General features: G+C 41.4%; 1 protein-coding gene across 1 annotated transcript; it reads right to left on the bottom strand.

Moving 5' to 3' along the window:
• Positions 1–18,970: 18,970 nt before the first annotated feature.
• On the bottom strand, positions 18,971–20,486 carry LOC138942054 (tropomyosin-like). The gene is made up of 3 exons (XM_070312086.1): positions 19,767–20,486; positions 19,048–19,296; positions 18,971–19,003 (listed from the first exon to the last, which is right to left on the bottom strand). The coding sequence occupies exons 1-3, from the start codon at positions 20,484–20,486 to the stop codon at positions 18,971–18,973; spliced, it is 1,002 nt and encodes a 333-aa protein (XP_070168187.1).
• Positions 20,487–20,815: the final 329 nt, after the last annotated feature.

The following is a 20,815-nucleotide window of genomic DNA, read 5'->3' as shown; positions in this document are numbered from 1 at the left end:
AGTCGAAAATACTTGTGCAACATCAAGGAAATTAGGAAGAACCGCTTCACGGCAAACATTGTTAAAATCGCTATGTACGCAAGTTTTGTTCGTTCGGAACGTCTTAGTTACGTGTCAGCAAGTGAGTTTAGTCGAAAATTCTTGTACAACGTTAACGAAATTGATGATATACGTTTTTCTACCCGCAAAGCTGAGATCGATATGTACGCAAGTTTTGATAGTTCGGATCGTCTTAGTTACGTGTCAGTAAGTGAGATAAGTCGAAAATTCTTGTGCAACATCAAGGAAATTGAGAAGAACCGCTTCACGGCATACAATGTTAAAATCGCTATGTACGCAAGTTTTGTTCGTTCGGAACATCTTAGTTACGTGTCAGTAAGTGAGTTTAGTCGAAAATTCTTGTGCAACATAAAGGAAATTGAGAAGAACCGCTTCTCGGCATATTTTGTTAAAATCGCCATGTACGCAAGTTTTGTTCGTTAGGAACGTCTTAGTTACGTGTCAGTAAGTGAGATTAATCAAAAATTCTTGTGCAACATCAAGGAAATTGTGAATAACCGCTTCTAGGCATACATTGTTAAAATCGCTATGTACGCAAGTTTTGTTCGTTCGGAACGTCTTAGTTACGTGTCAGTAAGTGAGATAAGTCCAAAATTCTTGTGCAACATCAAGGAAATTGAGAAGAACCGCTTCACAGCAAACATTGTTAAAATCGCTGTGTACGCAAGTTTTGTTCGTTCGGAACGTCTTAGTTACGTGTCAGTAAGTGAGATAAGTCGAAAATTCTTGTGCAACATCAAGGAAATTGAGAAGAACCACTTCACGGCATACATTGTTAAAATCGCTATGTACGCAAGTTTTGTTCGTTCGGGACGTCTTAGTTACGTGTCAGCAAGTGAGTTTAGTCGAAAATTCTTGTACAACGTTAACGAAATTGATGATATACGTTTTTCTACCCGCAAAGCTGAGATCGATATGTACGCAAGTTTTGTTCGTTCAAAACGTCTTAGTTACGTGTCAGTAAGTGAGATTTGTCTAAAATTCTTGTGCAACATCAAGGAAATTGAGAAGAACCGCTTCACAGCAAACATTTTAAAATCGATGTGTACGCAAGTTTTATTCGTTCGGAACGTCTTAGTTACGTGTCAGTAAGTGAGATAAGTCGAAAATTCTTGTGCAACATCAAGGAAATTGAGAAGAACCGCTTCACAGCAAACATTGTTAAAATCGCTGTGTACGCAAGTTTTGTTCGTTCGGAAAGTCTTAGTTTCGTGTCTGTAAGTGAGAATCGTCTAAAATTCTTGTGCAACATCAAGGAAATTGAGAAGAACCGCTTCACGGCAAACATTGTTAAAATCGCTATGTACGCAAGTTTTGTTCGTTCGGAACGTCTTAGTTACGTGTCAGTAAGTGAGTTTAGTCGAAAATTCTTGTGCAACATAAAGGAAATTGAGAAGAACCGCTTCTCGGCAGATTTTGTTAAAATCGCCATGTACGCAAGTTTTGTTCGTTAGGAACGTCTTAGTTACGTGTCAGTAAGTGAGATTAATCAAAAATTCTTGTGCAACATCAAGGAAATTGTGAATAACCGCTTCTAGGCATACATTGTTAAAATCGCTATGTACGCAAGTTTTGTTCGTTCGAAACGTCTTAGTTACGTGTCAGTAAGTGAGAATCGTCTAAAATTCTTGTGCAACATCAAGGAAATTGAGAAGAACCGCTTCACAGCAAACATTGTTAAAATCGCTGTATACGCAAGTTATGTTCGTTCGGAACGTCTTAGTTACGTGTCAGTAAGTGAGATAAGTCGAAAATTCTTGTGCAACATCAAGGAAATTGAGAAGAACCGCTTCACCGCAAACATTGTTAAAATCGCTGTGTACGCAAGTTTTGTTCGTTCGGAAAGTCTTAGTTACGTGTCTGTAAGTGAGAATCGTCTAAAATTCTTGTGCAACATCAAGGAAATTGAGAAGAACCGCTTCACGGCAAACATTGTTAAAATCGCTATGTACGCAAGTTTTGTTCGTTCGGAACGTCTTAGTTACGTGTCAGTAAGTGAGATAAGTCGAAAATTCTTGTGCAACATCAAGGAAATTGAGAAGAACCACTTCACGGCATACATTGTTAAAATCGCTATGTACGCAAGTTTTGTTCGTTCGGAACGTCTTAGTTACGTGTCAGTAAGTGAGATAAGTCGAAAATTCTTGTGCAACATCAAGGAAACTGAGAAGAACCGCTTCACAGCAAACATTGTTAAAATCTCTGTGTACGCAAGTTTTGTTCGTTCGGAAAGTCTTAGTTACGTGTCAGTAAGTGAGAATCGTCTAAAATTCTTGTGCAACATCAAGGAAATTGAGAAGAACCGCTTCACGGCAAACATTGTTAAAATCGCCATGTACGCAAGTTTTGTTCGTTCGGAACTTCTTAGTTACGTGTCAGCAAGTGAGTTTAGTCGAAATTTCTTGTACAACGTTAACGAAATTGATGATATACGTTTTTCTACGCACAAAGCTGAGATCGCTATGTACGCAAGTTTTGATCGTTCGGATCGTCTTAGTTACGTGTCAGTAAGTGAGATAAGTCGAAAATTCTTGTGCAACATCAAGGAAATTGAGAAGAACCGCTTCACAGCAAACATTGTTAAAATCGCTGTGTACGCAAGTTTTGTTCGTTCGGAAAGTCTTAGTTACGTGTCTGTAAGTGAGAATCGTCTAAAATTCTTGTGCAACATCAAGGAAATTGAGAAGAACCGCTTCACGGCAAACATTGTTAAAATCGCTATGTACGCAAGTTTTGTTCGTTCGGAACGTCTTAGTTACGTGTCAGTAAGTGAGATAAGTCGAAAATTCTTGTGCAACATCAAGGAAATTGAGAAGAACCGCTTAACGGCATACATTGTTAAAATCGCTATGTACGCAAGTTTTGTTCGTTCGGAACGTCTTAGTTACGTGTCAGTAAGTGAGTTTAGTCGAAAATTCTTGTGCAACATAAAGGAAATTGAGAAGAACCGCTTCTCGGCATATTTTGTTAAAATCGCCATGTACGCAAGTTTTGTTCGTTAGGAACGTCTTAGTTACGTGTCAGTAAGTGAGATGAGTCGAAAATTCTTGTGCAACATCAAGGAAATTGAGAAGAACCGCTTCACGGCATACATTGTTAAAATCGCTATGTACGCAAGTTTTGTTCGTTCGGAACGTCTTAGTTACGTGTCAGTAAGTGAGATAAGTCGAAAATTCTTGTGCAACATCAAGGAAATTGAGAAGAACCGCTTCACAGCAAACATTGTTAAAATCGCTGTGTACGCAAGTTTTGTTCGTTCGGAAAGTCTTAGTTACGTGTCAGTAAGTGAGAATCGTCTAAAATTCTTGTGCAACATCAAGGAAATTGGGAAGAACCGCTTCACGGCAAACATTGTTAAAATCGCCATGTACGCAAGTTTTGTTCGTTCGGAACTTCTTAGTTACGTGTCAGTAAGTGAGATAAGTCGAAAATTCTTGTGCAATATCAAGGAAATTGAGAAGAACCATTTCACAGCAAACATTGTTAAAATCGCTGTTTACGCAAGTTTTGTTCGTTCGGAAAGTCTTAGTTACGTGTCTGTAAGTGAGAATCGTCTAAAATTCTTGTCCAACATCAAGCAAATTGAGAAGAACCGCTTCACGGCAAACATTGTTAAAATCGCTATGTACGCAAGTTTTGGTCGTTCGGAACGTCTTAGTTACGTGTCAGTAAGTGAGATAAGTCGAAAATTCTTGTGCAACATCAAGGAAATTGAGAAGAACCGCTTCACGGCATACATTGTTAAAATCGCTATGTACGCAAGTTTTGTTCGTTCGGAACGTCTTAGTTACGTGTCAGTAAGTGAGATAAGTCGAAAATTCTTGTGCAACATCAAGGAAATTGAGAAGAACCGCTTCACAGCAAACATTGTTACAATCGCTGTGTACGCAAGTTTTGTTCGTTCGGAAAGTCTTAGTTACGTGTCAGTAAGTGAGAATCGTCTAAAATTCTTGTGCAACATCAAGGAAATTGAGAAGAACCGCTTCACGGCAAACATTGTTAAAATCGCTATGTATGCAAGTTTTGTTCGTTCGGAACGTCTTAGTTACGTGTCAGCAAGTGAGTTTATTCGAAAATTCTTGTACAACGTTAACGAAATTGATGATATACGTTTTTCTACGCACAAAGCTGAGATCGTTATGTACGCAAGTTTTGTTCGTTCAAAACGTCTTAGTTACGTGTCAGTAATTGAGATTTGCCTAAAATTCTTGTACAACATCAAGGAAATTGAGAAGAACCGCTTCACGGCATACATTGTTAAAAACGCTATGTACGCAAGTTTTATTCGTTCGGAACGTCTTAGTTACGTGTCAGTAAGTGAGAATCGTCTAAAATTCTTGTGCAACATCAAGGAAATTGAGATGAACCGCTTCACGGCAAACATGGTTAAAATCCCTATGTACGCAAGTTTTGTTCGTTCGGAACGTTGTAGTTACGTGTCAGCAAGTGAGTTTAGTCGAAAATTCTTGTGCAACATCAAGAAAATTGAGAATAATTGCTTCTCTGTTTACGTTGTTAATTCCGCCATGTACGCAAGTTTTGTTCGTTCGAAACGTCTTAGTTACGTGTCAGTAAGTGGGTTTATTCGAAAATACTTGTTCTACATCAAGGAAATTAAGAAGAACCGCTTCACGGCAAACATTGTTAAAATCGCTATGTACGCAAATTTTGTTCGTTCGGAACGTCTTAGTTACGTGTCAGTAAGTGGGTTTAGTCGAAAATACTTGTGCAACATCAAGGAAATTAGGAAGAACCGCTTCACGGCAAACATTGTTAAAATCGCTATGTACGCAAGTTTTGTTCGTTCGGAACGTCTTAGTTACGTGTCAGCAAGTGAGTTTAGTCGAAAATTCTTGTACAACGTTAACGAAATTGATGATATACGTTTTTCTACCCGCAAAGCTGAGATCGATAAGTACGCAAGTTTTGTTCGTTCAAAACGTCTTAGTTACGTGTCAGTAAGTGAGATTTGTCTAAAATTCTTGTGCAACATCAAGGAAATTGAGAAGAACCGCTTCACAGCAAACATTTTAAAATCGCTGTGTACGCAAGTTTTATTCGTTCGGAACGTCTTAGTTACGTGTCAGTAAGTAAGAATCGCCTAAAATTCTTGTGCAACATCAAGAAAATTGAGAAGAATCGCTTCACGGCAAACATTGTTAAAATCGCCATGTACGCAAGTTTTGTTCGTTCGGAACTTCTTAGTTACGTGTCAGCAAGTGAGTTTAGTCGAAAATTCTTGTACAACGTTAACGAAATTGATGATATACGTTTTTCTACGCACAAAGCTGAGATCGCTATGTACGCAAGTTTTGATCGTTCGGATCGTCTTAGTTACGTGTCAGTAAGTGAGATAAGTCGAAAATTCTTGTGCAACATCAAGGAAATTGAGAAGAACCGCTTCACGGCATACATTGTTAAAATCGCTATGTACGCAAGTTTTGTTCGTTCGGAACGTCTTAGTTACCTGTCAGTAAGTGAGATAAGTCGAAAATTCTTGTGCAACATCAAGGAAATTGAGAAGAACCGCTTCACCGCAAACATTGTTAAAATCGCTGTGTACGCAAGTTTTGTTCGTTCGGAAAGTCTTAGTTACGTGTCTGTAAGTGAGAATCGTCTAAAATTCTTGTGCAACATCAAGGAAATTGAGAAGAACCGCTTCACGGCAAACATTGTTAAAATCGCTATGTACGCAAGTTTTGTTCGTTCGGAACGTCTTAGTTACGTGTCAGTAAGTGAGATAAGTCGAAAATTCTTGTGCAACATCAAGGAAATTGAGAAGAACCGCTTCACCGCAAACATTGTTAAAATCGCTGTGTACGCAAGTTTTGTTCGTTCGGAAAGTCTTAGTTACGTGTCTGTAAGTGAGAATCGTCTAAAATTCTTGTGCAACATCAAGGAAATTGAGAAGAACCGCTTCACGGCAAACATTGTTAAAATCGCTATGTACGCAAGTTTTGTTCGTTCGGAACGTCTTAGTTACGTGTCAGTAAGTGAGATAAGTCGAAAATTCTTGTGCAACATCAAGGAAATTGAGAAGAACCGCTTCACGGCAAACATTGTTAAAATCGCCATGTACGCAAGTTTTGTTAGTTCGGAACTTCTTAGTTACGTGTCAGCAAGTGAGTTTAGTCGAAATTTCTTGTACAACGTTAACGAAATTGATGATATACGTTTTTCTACGCACAAAGCTGAGATCGCTATGTACGCAAGTTTTGATCGTTCGGATCGTCTTAGTTACGTGTCAGTAAGTGAGATTTGCCTAAAATTCTTGTGCAACATCAAGGAAATTGAGAAGAACCGCTTCACGGCATACATTGTTAAAAACGCTATGTACGCAAGTTTTGTTCGTTCGGAACGTCTTAGTTACGTGTCAGTAAGTGAGATAAGTCGAAAATTCTTGTGCAACATCAAGGAAATTGAGAATAATCGCTTCTCTGCTTACGTTGTTAATTCCGCCATGTACGCAAGTTTTGTTTGTTCGGAACGTCTTAGTTACGTGTCAGTAAGTGGGTTTATTCGAAAATACTTGTTCTACATCAAGGAAATTAAGAAGAACCGCTTCACGGCAAACATTGTTAAAATCGCTATGTACGCAAATTTTGTTCGTTCGGAACGTCTTAGTTACGTGTCAGTAAGTGGGTTTAGTCGAAAATACTTGTGCAACATCAAGGAAATTAGGAAGAACCGCTTCACGGCAAACATTGTTAAAATCGCTATGTACGCAAGTTTTGTTCGTTCGGAACGTCTTAGTTACGTGTCAGCAAGTGAGTTTAGTCGAAAATTCTTGTACAACGTTAACGAAATTGATGATATACGTTTTTCTACCCGCAAAGCTGAGATCGATATGTACGCAAGTTTTGATAGTTCGGATCGTCTTAGTTACGTGTCAGTAAGTGAGATAAGTCGAAAATTCTTGTGCAACATCAAGGAAATTGAGAAGAACCGCTTCACGGCATACAATGTTAAAATCGCTATGTACGCAAGTTTTGTTCGTTCGGAACATCTTAGTTACGTGTCAGTAAGTGAGTTTAGTCGAAAATTCTTGTGCAACATAAAGGAAATTGAGAAGAACCGCTTCTCGGCATATTTTGTTAAAATCGCCATGTACGCAAGTTTTGTTCGTTAGGAACGTCTTAGTTACGTGTCAGTAAGTGAGATTAATCAAAAATTCTTGTGCAACATCAAGGAAATTGTGAATAACCGCTTCTAGGCATACATTGTTAAAATCGCTATGTACGCAAGTTTTGTTCGTTCGGAACGTCTTAGTTACGTGTCAGTAAGTGAGATAAGTCCAAAATTCTTGTGCAACATCAAGGAAATTGAGAAGAACCGCTTCACAGCAAACATTGTTAAAATCGCTGTGTACGCAAGTTTTGTTCGTTCGGAACGTCTTAGTTACGTGTCAGTAAGTGAGATAAGTCGAAAATTCTTGTGCAACATCAAGGAAATTGAGAAGAACCACTTCACGGCATACATTGTTAAAATCGCTATGTACGCAAGTTTTGTTCGTTCGGGACGTCTTAGTTACGTGTCAGCAAGTGAGTTTAGTCGAAAATTCTTGTACAACGTTAACGAAATTGATGATATACGTTTTTCTACCCGCAAAGCTGAGATCGATATGTACGCAAGTTTTGTTCGTTCAAAACGTCTTAGTTACGTGTCAGTAAGTGAGATTTGTCTAAAATTCTTGTGCAACATCAAGGAAATTGAGAAGAACCGCTTCACAGCAAACATTTTAAAATCGATGTGTACGCAAGTTTTATTCGTTCGGAACGTCTTAGTTACGTGTCAGTAAGTGAGAATCGTCTAAAATTCTTGTGCAACATCAAGGAAATTAAGAAGAACCGCTTCTCGGCATACATTGTTAAAATCGCTATGTACGCAAGTTTTGTTCGTTCGGAACGTCTTAGTTACGTGTCAGTAAGTGAGAATCGTCTAAAATTCTTGTGCAACATCAAGGAAATTGAGAAGAACCGCTTCTCGGCATACATTGTTAAAATCGCTCTGTACGCAAGTTTTGTTCGTTCGGAACGTTTTAGTTACGTGTCAGTAAGTGAGTCTAGTCGAAAATTCTTGTGCAACATCAAGGAAATTGAGCATATACGTTTTTTTGCTCACAAAGCTGAGTTCGCTATGTACGCAAGTTTTGTTCGTTCGGAACGTCTTAGTTACGTGTCAGTAAGTGAGTTTAGTCGAAAATTCTTGTGCAACATCAAGAAAATTGAGAATAATCGCTTCTCTGCTTACGTTGTTAATTCCGCCATGTACGCAAGTTTTGTTCGTTCGGAACGTTTTAATTACGTGTCAGTAAGTGGGTTTAGTCGAAAATACTTGTTCAACATCAAGGAAATTAAGAAAAACCGCTTCACGGCAAACATTGTTAAAATCGCTATGTACGCAAATTTTGTTCGTTCGGAACGTCTTAGTTACGTGTCAGTAAGTGAGATAAGTCGAAAATTCTTGTGCAACATCAATGAAATTGAGAAGAACCGCTTCACGGCATACATTGTTAAAATCGATATTTACGCAAGTTTTGTTCGTTCGGAACATCTTAGTTACGTGTCAGCAAGTGAGTTTAGTCGAAAATTCTTGTACAACGTTAACGAAATTGATGATATATGTTTTTCTACGCACAAAGCTGAGTTCGCTATGTACGCAAGTTTTGTTCGTTCGGAACGTCTTAGTTACGTGTCAGTAAGTGAGATAAGTCGAAAATTCTTGTGCAACATCAAGGAAATTGAGAAGAAACGCTTCACTGCAAACATTGTTAAAATCGCTATGTACGCAAGTTTTGTTCGTTCGGAACGTCTTAGTTACGTGTCAGTAAGTGAGAATCGTCTAAAATTCTTGTGCAACATCAAGGAAATTGAGAAGAACCGCTTCTCAGCATACATTGTTAAAATCGCTATGTACGCAAGTTTTGTTCGTTCGGAACGTCTTAGTTACGTGTCAGTAAGTGAGATAAGTCGAAAATTCTTGTGCAACATCAATGAAATTGAGAAGAACCGCTTCACGGCATACATTGTTAAAATCGCTATGTACGCAAGTTTTGATCGTTCGGAACGTCTTAGTTACGTGTCAGTTAGTGAGTTTAGTCGAAAATTCTTGTGCAACATCAAGAAAATTGAGAATAATCGCTTCTCTGCTTACGTTGTTAATTCCGCCATGTACGCAAGTTTTGTTCGTTCGGAACGTCTTAATTACGTGTCAGTAAGTGGGTTCAGTCGAAAATACTTGTGCAACATCAAGGAAATTAAGAAGAACCGCTTCACGGCAAACATTGTTAAAATCGATATGTACGCAAATTTTGTTCGTTCGGAACGTCTTAGTTACGTGTCAGTAAGTGAGATAAGTCTAAAATTCTTGTGCCACATCAAGGAAATTGAGAAGAATCGCTTCACAGCAAACATTGTTAAAATCGCTGTGTACGCAAGTTTTGTTCGTTCGGAACGTCTTAGTTCCGTGTCAGTAAGTGAGAATCGTCTAAAATTCTTGTGCAACATCAAGGAAATTGAGAAGAACCGCTTCTCGGCATACATTGTTAAAATCGCTCTGTACGCAAGTTTTGTTCGTTCGGAACGTTTTAGTTACGTGTCAGTAAGTGAGTCTAGTCGAAAATTCTTGTGCAACATCAAGGAAATTGAGCATATACGTTTTTTTGCTCACAAAGATGAGTTCGCTATGTACGCAAGTTTTGTTCGTTCGGAACGTCTTAGTTACGTGTCAGTAAGTGAGAATCGTCTAAAATTCTTGTGCAACATCAAGGAAATTAAGAAGAACCGCTTCTCGGCATACATTGTTAAAATCGCTATGTACGCAAGTTTTGTTCGTTCGGAACGTCTTAGTTACGTGTCAGTAAGTGAGAATCGTCTAAAATTCTTGTGCAACATCAAGGAAATTGAGAAGAACCGCTTCTCGGCATACATTGTTAAAATCGCTATGTACGCAAGTTTTGTTCGTTCGGAACGTCTTAGTTACGTGTCAGTAAGTGAGAATCGTCTAAAATTCTTGTGCAACATCAAGGAAATTGAGAAGAACCGCTTCTCGGCATACATTGTTAAAATCGCTATGTACGCAAGTTTTGTTCGTTCGGAACGTCTTAGTTACGTGTCAGTAAGTGAGTTTAGTCGAAAATTCATGTGCAACATCAAGGAAATTGAGCATATACGTTTTTTTGCTCACAAAGCTGAGTTCGCTATGTACGCAAGTTTTGTTCGTTCGGAACGTCTTAGTTACGTGTCAGTAAGTGAGATTTGTCTAAAATTCTTGTGCAACATCAAGGAAATTGAGAAGAACCGCTTCACGGCATACATTGTTAAAATCGCTATGTACGCAAGTTTTGTTCGTTCGGAACGTCTTAGTTACGTGTCAGTAAGTGAGTTTAGTCGAAAATTCTTGTGCAACATCAAGAAAATTGAGAATAATCGCTTCTCGGCTTACGTTGTTAAATCCGCCATGTACGCAAGTTTTGTACGTTCGGAACGTCTTAGTTACGTGTCAGTAAGAGAGTTTAGTCGAAAATTCTTGTGCAACATCAAGGAAATTGAGAAGAAACGCTTCACTGCAAACATTGTTAAAATCGCTATGTACGCAAGTTTTGTTCGTTCGGAACGTCTTAGTTACGTGTCAGCACGTGAGTTTAGTCGAAAATTCTTGTACAACGTTAACGAAATTGATGATATACGTTTTTCTACGCACAAATCTGAGATCGTTATGTACGCAAGTTTTATTCGTTCGGAACGTCTTAGTTACGTGTCAGTAAGTGAGAATCGTCTAAAATTCTTGTGCAACATCAAGGAAATTGAGAAGAACCGCTTCTCAGCATACATTGTTAAAATCGCTATGTACGCAAGTTTTGTTCGTTCGGAACGTCTTAGTTACGTGTCAGTAAGTGAGTTTAGTCGAAAATTCTTGTGCAACATCTAGGAAATTGAGCATATACGTTTTTTTGCTCACAAAGCTGAGTTCGCTATGTACGCAAGTTTTGTTCGTTCGGAACGTCTTAGTTACGTGTCAGTAAGTGAGATAAGTCGAAAATTCTTGTGCAACATCAATGAAATTGAGAAGAACCGCTTCACGGCATACATTGTTAAAATCGCTATGTACGCAAGTTTTGTTCGTTCGGAACGTCTTAGTTACGTGTCAGTAAGTGAGAATCGTCTAAAATTCTTGTGCAACATCAAGAAAATTGAGAATAATCGCTTCTCTGCTTACGTTGTTAATTCCGCCATGTACGCAAATTTTGTTCGTTCGGAACGTCTTAATTACGTGTCAGTAAGTGGGTTTAGTCGAAAATACTTGTGCAACATCAAGGAAATTAAGAAAAACCGCTTCACGGCATACATTGTTAAAATCGCTATGTACGCAAATTTTGTTCGTTCGGAACGTCTTAGTTACGTGTCCGTAAGTGAGATTTGTCTAAAATTCTTGTGCCACATCAAGGAAATTGAGAAGAATCGATTCACAGCAAACATTGTTAAAATCGCTATGTACGCAAGATTTGTTCGTTCGGAACGTCTTAGTTACGTGTCAGTAAGTGAGATAAGTCGAAAATTCTTGTGCAACATCAAGGAAATTGAGAAGAACCGCTTCACGGCATACATTGTTAAAATCGCTATGTACGCAAGTTTTGTTCGTTCGGAACGTCTTAGTTACGTGTCAGTAAGTGAGTTTAGTCGAAAATTCTTGTGCAACATCAAGAAAATTGAGAATAATCGCTTCTCGGCTTACGTTTTTAAATCCGCCATGTACGCAAGTTTTGTACGTTCGGAACGTCTTAGTTACGTGTCAGTAAGAGAGTTTAGTCGAAAATTCTTGTGCAACATCAAGGAAATTGAGAAGAAACGCTTCACTGCAAACATTGTTAAAATCGCTATGTACGCAAGTTTTGTTCGTTCGGAACGTCTTAGTTACGTGTCAGCAAGTGAGTTTAGTCGAAAATTCTTGTACAACGTTAACGAAATTGATGATATACGTTTTTCTACGCACAAATCTGAGATCGTTATGTACGCAAGTTTTGTTCGTTCGGAACGTCTTAATTACGTGTCAGTAAGTGAGAATCGTCTAAAATTCTTGTGCAACATCAAGGAAATTGAGAAGAACCGCTTCACGGCATAAGTAGGATAGATAGGCCGGTTTTGGATCAGTTTTGTGTGAGTGTGAGAGAGAGGGTATCGTTTGAGAGTAAGAGAGAGAGAGATAGTTTCGGAGCAGCTTGTGGGCGCCCGAGGGATGGAGAGCGGGCTGGGCGGGTGCATGGGGGGGTAAGTAGGGTGAGAGGGTAAGCGCGGTCGGGGGGAAGCGGTGGGTACGAGTCGCCGAGAGCGCTCGAGAGATGGCGCTCGGGGGGTGGCGCGCCCGACTCGCGACCTCGACGCGACTCGCGCCCCTAGCGCGCGATCCGCCGTCGCGATTCTTTAGGGGGGCGCTTCTAGCGCGCGATCCGCCGTCGCGATTCTTTAGGGGGGCGCTTCTAGCGCGCGATCCGCCGCTTCTAGCGCGCGATCCGCCGTCGCGATTCTTTAGGGGGCGCTTCTAGCGCGCGATCCGCCGCTTCTAGCGCGCGATCCGCCGTCGCGATTCTTTAGGGGGGCGCTTCTAGCGCGCGATCCGCGAGCGGGCGGCGGGCGCCCGGCGTCGAGGGGGCGGGGGATCGTCGGTGGGCGGTCGAGCGGACGGAGGGGCGTCCCTCGTCGCTCTCCTCCTCTCGAGGCGCGCGTTAGCGCGAGCGCGCTCGTCGCGTTTCGGGGCGAGTTTTTTTTCGTTTTCCGGCGACGTCGCGCGTCCGAGAGCGAGTATCCGGTTCGGTTAATCGGGGGCGCGTCCTCGCTATTTTCCTCGTTATAAAAGGACGCCGCGATGATCTCGAGGTGTTAGTACGTTCGAGGATATTTCGCGGCGCGATGAAGCGCGCGCCGAGCGCTTTAACGAGATTAGCCGGAAGAGCGGTGAACGTTCGAATCGGAAATGTCGAAGATATATGGAATTTGGAGATACCGAATTGTTTGAAGAAAGAACTACGCGAACGTTATATAGAGGATCGTTTGTACTGTATAGAAGAGATCGATTTCACGGAAGAGTTCGTGCGAGAGGCGAGCGAGACGCAATTCGACGAACCTTTCGCGAATGTCGGAGCCGATGGCTATTTGCTCTATCGCAATTGGAGACAGCGATACGGAATTCCGAAATTTTCGTGGGAGGTGAATCACGTCGTGCATTGTTTCTTTAAGTTCGGTTGCCGATTCGAGAACGGAAAGTATTTCGAGGAGAACGAGAGATATTGCGCGTATTGCGCGCGTAGCTCGAGTTTCGCGAAGAGCGTATCGACGCACGTGACGAAAACGGTGTATAGCGAGATGGTGCCCGCTTGCGATCTCGTCGACGAGGTTTTCGACGTGTCGAATAATTGGTGCGCCGGCTGCGAGACGAGAGCTTTGTTCTACATCGAGAATTACGACGAGGAGGAGACGTGGTTTATTTGTAAAAAATCTTGGCGTTCGTTAGACGACGAGTGACGAGATGGAGGCGCGCGATCTTCTCGATAGCGCGCGGGACGTCGCGACGGGGAACGCGTATCGCGCGTGGGCGCGACGGTGCGACGAGTGTCTCGAGTCTCTGCGGGAGAGATGTCGAGGAGAGCGCCGAGGGAGATCGACCGCAGCGATCAATTCTCTTATCGCTCGGATCGTTCGATTAACGGGCGCGAGAGACGATCTGCGTCGACGTTTCGAACGCGTGGGAGGCGGCGTAGAGGAACGCGAGGGATTCTCGTGGTCCGAGATCGAGACGGCTTTCTCTAGACGCGTTTTAACCGGCGCGGTTATTAATTTCGATTATATCGAACCTCGACGATTTCTCGAGGACGCTAGAGATACCGTGCTCGATCGAATACGCGATGTTATGAATGAATATAACGGTGTTAAGGTCAATACCGTATTTGTTGGCGAGTTCGTTTCGGGCGACAAGATCGATGTTAAGACTATTGTCACGAAGAATTATCCGCTTCTACCTCTTTCCGACTCGCGAGAGTGGTACGAGAAACGAGTAGTCGACGCTACTCTAACCTCGTTGGAAGAATTTCAGGAGCGCGATAGCGGATGGGCGTTATCGCGAATATTCAATTTAACCGTGAACGTGAACAGATACAATCCTATGCACGCGGGATGTCGCGTTAAATTGCCGCGAGAGATCGCGTTGAAGAAAGCGGTGATAAACGTGCAATCTAATGACAATGCGTGTTTCGCATGGGCGGTGGTCGCCGCTCTGTATCCAGCTGAAAAAAACGTGGGTCGGGAATCTTCGTACCCGCATTACACGACGGTGCTGAATCTGAAGGGCGTTAAATTTCCTATGAGTTTGAACAAAATTACTAGATTCGAGCGTATTAACGACATATCTATTAATGTGTATACCGTTCGAGATAAAAAGGAGGGAAAAGACGGTTGTCGCGTTGTTCCTTTGCGTCTCACTGACGATAAAAAGAACAGACACGTTAATCTGTTGTATTTTGACGATATGACGCGACGAGATGACGCGACGCATTTCGCGTGGATTAAGAATTTGTCGCGACTCGTCGGCTCGCAACTCAGCGGTAGACGACATAAATCGCATATATGCGATCGGTGAGTACTAATTAAAAAAATCGTCGCGCGATGTTGATAATGCGCGAGATTTAAAATGTGCGTTATGTCGCAGGTGCATGCACTATTTTCGAACGAGCGATAAGTTATCGGCTCACAGCGTGGACTGCGGAAGGATGAACGAGTGCGCTATAGTCCTTCCTACCAAAGACGACAAATGGTTAGAGTTTCGTAACTATAGTAGAAAGGAGCGACTTCCATTCGTGGTGTACGCTGATCTCGAATGCGTACTGAAGAAGAAAGAGGAGAGGAGAACGTCGAATACATCTATCGTTTAGCATCACGAAGTTTATAGCGCCGGATATTACGCGCGATGCGCGCTCGATGGCGTTAGCTCTACTTACAGAGCTTATCGCGGTGAAAATTGCGTATTGTGGTTCGTTAGAGAACTGCACGATCTAGCGCTTCGCGCGAAAACTGTTCTCGATATCGATGCTCCTATGACGAATCTTACATCGGATGAATGGGAGAGATTCGTAAACGCGACGCGCTGCAGCATATGCGAGAAACCGTTCGAATTGGGAGACGCTCGCGTGCGCGATCACTGTCATTTGACTGGACGGTACAGAGGTCCGGCTCATTCGAATTGTAATTTAAATTATAAGGATACTTACGTAATTCCCGTATTCTTTCACAATTTATCGGGTTACGACGCGCATTTTATCATTAAAGATGTAGCTAACGCTTTTCCCGGTAGCGTGGAAATATTGCCGATAACGAAAGAAACGTATATCTCTTTCACGAAGAACGTCGAAGACGCGTGGGACGAGGGATGGTTCGGAAAACGCTTGAAGTTGCGTTTCGTGGATTCTTTCAAATTTTTAAGCGCGAGTCTCGAGAAATTGGCGTCGTATCTAGACAAAAGCGAGTTGAGGATCGCGCGTTCGGAATTTTCCGATCTTAGCGACGCCGATTTCGAGCTTCTCGCGCGAAAGGGTGTATTTCCGTACGAGTATGTCGACGACGTAGATAAATTGTTAGAGACTCGTCTACCGCCGCGCGAGGCTTTTCACAGTTCGCTAACCGGTGACGCGATATCTGAGAACGATTACGCGCGCGCGATAAGAGTCTGGGAGCGATTTCGCGTCGAAACGTTAGGCGATTATAGCGATTTATATTTAAAGACCGACGTTCTTCTATTGGCCGATGTTTTCGAAAATTTTCGTGACGCGTGTATGAGAAGTTATAATTTAGATCCCGCGTATTATTACACGTTACCGGGATACACATGGGACGCTATGTTGAAGTATACGAGTGTGCGATTCGAATTATTAACCGACATTGATATGGTAATGTTCGTGGAGCGTGGAATACGCGGCGGGCTAAGTCAATGTTCTAACAGATACGCGCGCGCTAATAACAAATATTTACAGTCATACGATTCTTCGGAACCATCGTCGTATCTCATGTACTTCGATATAAATAATTTGTACGGATGGGCGATGTGTCAATCGTTGCCTTACGAAAATTTTCGATGGGTCGATAACGTTACGAGCGTTGACTTAATGTCCGTGACATCGGACTCGCCTATCGGTTATATTCTAGAGGTCGACCTTGCGTATCCGTCCGACCTTCACGATTCTCACGCTGACTTGCCATTCTGCCCGACGCGCGATAAGCCGCCCGGAAAACGAGACGAGAAGCTTCTCGCCACACTGTACGATAAGAACCGTTACGTGATATATTATCGCAATTTGCAGCAATGCGTTCGACACGGATTACGCATTACGAAAATACACAGAATATTGCGATTCGCGCAATCTTCATGGTTGCGCGAATACATCGAACTGAATACACGATTACGAATTAACGCGAAAAACGAGTTTGAGAAAAATCTATACAAATTAATGAATAATGCCGTGTTTGGCAAAACTATGGAAAACGTGCGCAATCATTCGAATGTTCGACTCGTGACTCGATGGGACGGGCGATACGGCGCGGAGGCGATGATCGCGAAGCCGAATTTTCACAGTAGAAGCGTTTTCGCGGAGGATCTCGTAGCTGTAGAATTGCGTAAACTCGAGATTAAGTTCAATAAACCAATTTATGTAGGTATGTGTATTCTCGATATATCTAAAATTCGTTTATACGAATTTCACTACGAGTACATGCTACCATTGTATCAAGATAAGTGTAAAATAATGTACACCGATACGGATAGTCTCATTTATCGCGTCGAGTGCGAGGACATATACGAGAATATGAAGCGCGATATCGACAAGTTCGATACGAGCGATTACGCAATGGACAATGCGTATGGAATGCCTCTTGCTAATAAAAAAATACCTGGTGCGATGAAGGATGAGAACGCTGGCGCGATTATGACCGAATTTATTGGACTTAGAGCGAAAATGTACGCGCTGCGAGTCGCCGGTAAAAGCGATACAAAAAGAATCAAGGGTGTTAAGAGCGGCGTTGTCGCGAGAACGATAACGTTTGACGATTACGCGCGCTGTCTTCGACAGGGGATCGAAATGAAGCGCGAGCAGTTTTGTATAAGATCCGAGTTACACGAGATGTATACAGTATCGGAATTGAAAATCGCGCTCAGTCCGCACGATGACAAACGATACACAATATCGGGAACTACGGATACGTTACCGTGGGGACATTATAAAATACCGTTGTAGGGAGCGAAAAAATACTATACGTTTCTTAAAACATTTAAACTTTAGTTAGTAGTTTATTCAGTATAAACATATTTTATAAATAATATATTATCATTGTATTTTCGATATAATTCACGATTGCGTCGAAAAAACATCGATGGACGTTCTACGAATCGTTTCGAAGAACAAATTTGCGCGAATAATATAATTTGAATATAATTTGAATATAAATTATTATAATAGATTTTAATAAAATAATAAAAATTAATCGGTTTTATTTATTAGATTTTAATAAAAAATCGTGAAAATGTTCGATCGGTCTTATATATAATAGGTATTAGATATAAAATCTATTATAAATAAGACTGATCGTACATTTTCACGATCTTTCTATTATGCTCTCGGAAGTGTTTTATATAGAATAATGTGAAAAAGATGTTAATGCGAGTTTTAGCGTTATCATAGTGACGTAATAAAGAATGTATACAAAGCGCGAGAAAGAGTACGTATAAAGTTTGAAAGAGAGAACGCAGGATACGGCAGCCGCGTAGCGGTGCGAGAGAGAACTCGTATAGAACGCGAAAAAATGAACTTTTTGTATTTTTGCGATATAAAAGTCGTGGAAACCACCATTCTGTCCAAGTCTTGGCAAATCTCGACTCGATTTGACAAATTCGCATTCTACTTCATTAGCATCGAACATATATTATGCTACATGCTACATGCAAACGAGATAGAATGCGAGAATTTGTCATAAATCGAGTCGAGATTAGCCGCGAATTGGACAGATCGATGATTTCCATGACTCTTTATTATATTCTTGAAAGTGTTATATATAGAGTAATGCGAGAATAAAGCTACCGCGAGAATAAAGTTACCGCGAGATACGATGTTCGCTTAACAATGCGATGAAGAATATATATAAAATATAAAAAAGAGTCCGCATAAAGCGCAAAAGAGAGAACGCAGGATATGGCGGCCGCGTAGCGGCGCGAGAAAGAGTTTATATGGAGCGCAAGAGAGAACTCGTACAAAATTACGATTGTTTTATAATCATACGATTTAAAGATTAATAATGATAATTACTCTATAATCGATTATTTAAACGGTTAATCGATTTTCACAAGTTTTAATTTTAATTGTATTGTGTTATTATTTTTTTCTTTGTTTTATAATTATACGATTATTTTAGTTTTAACATGTCTACAATTTTTTCTAAGATTTTCCTTGTTTTATAATTATACGATTATTTTAGTTTTAACATGTCTACAATTTCGTATAATATAAATATTATATAATATGTATAATATGTATAATATGTAGTTTTATTTAATAAAAATACATTTTTATCATAATACAGCTGTTTTATTTATCCAAGAATTGTGCGATTCGTCCATTCCTAACCATTTCACGTAAATCTTGTCACCCTTTCGACGCAGCACCTTTTCTACGAGATACACGTCGGGATCGCCAACGCGCGACAATTCGTGCTCGTAGAATCCTCCCGCGATCGGCTCGCCGCGCGAATCCTTTAATAGATACGTTACGGGATTAGTCCGTTGTATCTTAGTTATTCGAAAAATCTCTGTAGTCCAGTTGGGTGTGAAGCCTTTCTCGAAAATCGTTTTAAATTTACTGATGCGTACCGGATCGGCTACTTTAAATTTCGCCGGAGCCGCGATTTTTATATTGCTGTATACAGTATTTAAAAGTTTATCGGCAATTTTTGGAGTTACGTCGACAGGTCTCATATTTATAGTGCGATGTTTTCGCGTGTTATATTCCTCGACGAGTCGTGGTAACTCGTCGATCCACTTGTACGTTCCGTTTAGCGTGAAATACTTCCACATAAAATTTTTGAGCGTACGATTGAATCGTTCGACTATCGACGCTTTCATCACCGAATATGTCGAATAATGATTTACTTCGTGCTTCTTCGTAAAATTTCGCATATCGGCATTGTAAAATTCTTTTCCTTTATCAGTCTGTAGATTTTTTGGACACCTCTTAGAGTCTCGTATTATTTTAGATAACGCTCGAGTAACCTCGTTTGCGCTTTTGCTCTTAAGCGGTACAGCCCATGCGTATTTGCTTAATACGTCGATAACGGTGAGTATGTAGTTGTGGCCTTTGTTGAGTCTCGCGTAAGGACGCATCTCGACCACATCCGCTTGCCATAGGTCGTCGTACCCGCGCACCGCAACGCGACGACGCGAGAAGTTTCTTCTCGCGGGAGCGTGCAATTCCTCGACTAGTCTTCGTTTTTTAACGCTCATAGTTCTTTTTTCTTTCTCTCGAGAATAACGTTGAATTGAATCTCTTTTTCGAGCGGTTCGCCGCTCCCGCTAATCTCTTTTTCGAGCGGTTCGCCGCTCCCGCTAATCTCTTTTTCGAGCGGTTCGCCGCTCCCGCTAATCTTTCTTTCGAGCGGTTCGCCGCTCCCGCTAATCTTTGCCAGTTCTTTCACTCTTCCCGATAGCTCGTCTGCGTCTCTCTTCAATCGTAACGTTGAATTTTCCAATTCTCGTATCTTCGTCTCGGATTTCACTGCGGAATTCGCCGCGATACGCGATTTTTGATTTAGTTCTTTTATTGTTTTACCTTGATTGAACATTATTTTACGATCGTTCGCGTTTCTCGTCGAGAACTCCGTCGCGTTGAGCGATATAGTTTTTTTCGCGACTTCGATTTGATCGCTTAAACCTTTGATTCGTTTATCTAAAACATCGATTTGTTTATCTAGAGCGTTAACGCTCGTTTCTATTCTCGAAATGGAATTTTCCACAGCGTCTATTCGTTTACTCAGAACGTCATCGCGTGTTTTTATCTCGGAAACGAAACTCTCCGCGACGTCTATTCGTTTACCTAAAGCGCTATCGAGCTGAGCGAGTCTCGTGAATAGTAGAATGACGCCCTGTCCCGCTTCGTTCGCGTCTTTTCTTAATTGCGATGTGATTCCCTCGACGTAGCTTTTGCTTGTCGCATCGGCGTCCTCCTCAGGTTGAGCCAAGCGTTTTATTTTACGCTCTCTCGCGTCGTATTCAATGGAAGAGCTTAGACACAGCGCGTTATCGCGCACGTAACTTCGCAGAGACTCGATAGCCGGACGTAGTCTTCCGGTTCTCGCGTCGTAGCCTCGATTTTTTAAAGGTGAGCCAAATTTGCTCACGGACATCGCGAATTCCGCGTACGACTGCGACAGTCATCCACGCGACAGTTCGATTTATACGATCGCTCCTGTTTCGCGAAGCTCCTCGATTATCGATAGAATCTCGTTTTCGTGAGCGTTGTTGCCGGCTCGACGCGAAGCGTCTAATAATCGCAAACGATCCACTAATTCGTTTGGATCGTCCCAATGGACGTAATCGATTTTATTGTCCGTGACACGCATAGTCGACGATACGCGACCCGCGCCTGTTTTTTTCGCGCCGCTGTTATGAATAAGCGGAGCGATAATAAATTTGTATTTATATCCTTTATTTCCTAAGACAGATTTTTTAGCGT

This window comes from Polyergus mexicanus, unplaced genomic scaffold, assembly GCF_030449975.1.
Source record: "Polyergus mexicanus isolate NDT 795.1 unplaced genomic scaffold, iyPolMexi1.0 SCAF_21, whole genome shotgun sequence".
NCBI lineage: Eukaryota > Metazoa > Arthropoda > Insecta > Hymenoptera > Formicidae > Polyergus > Polyergus mexicanus.
The sequence above is the reverse complement of the archived record's forward strand: the minus strand, read 5'-3'. Positions and strand labels throughout refer to the sequence as shown.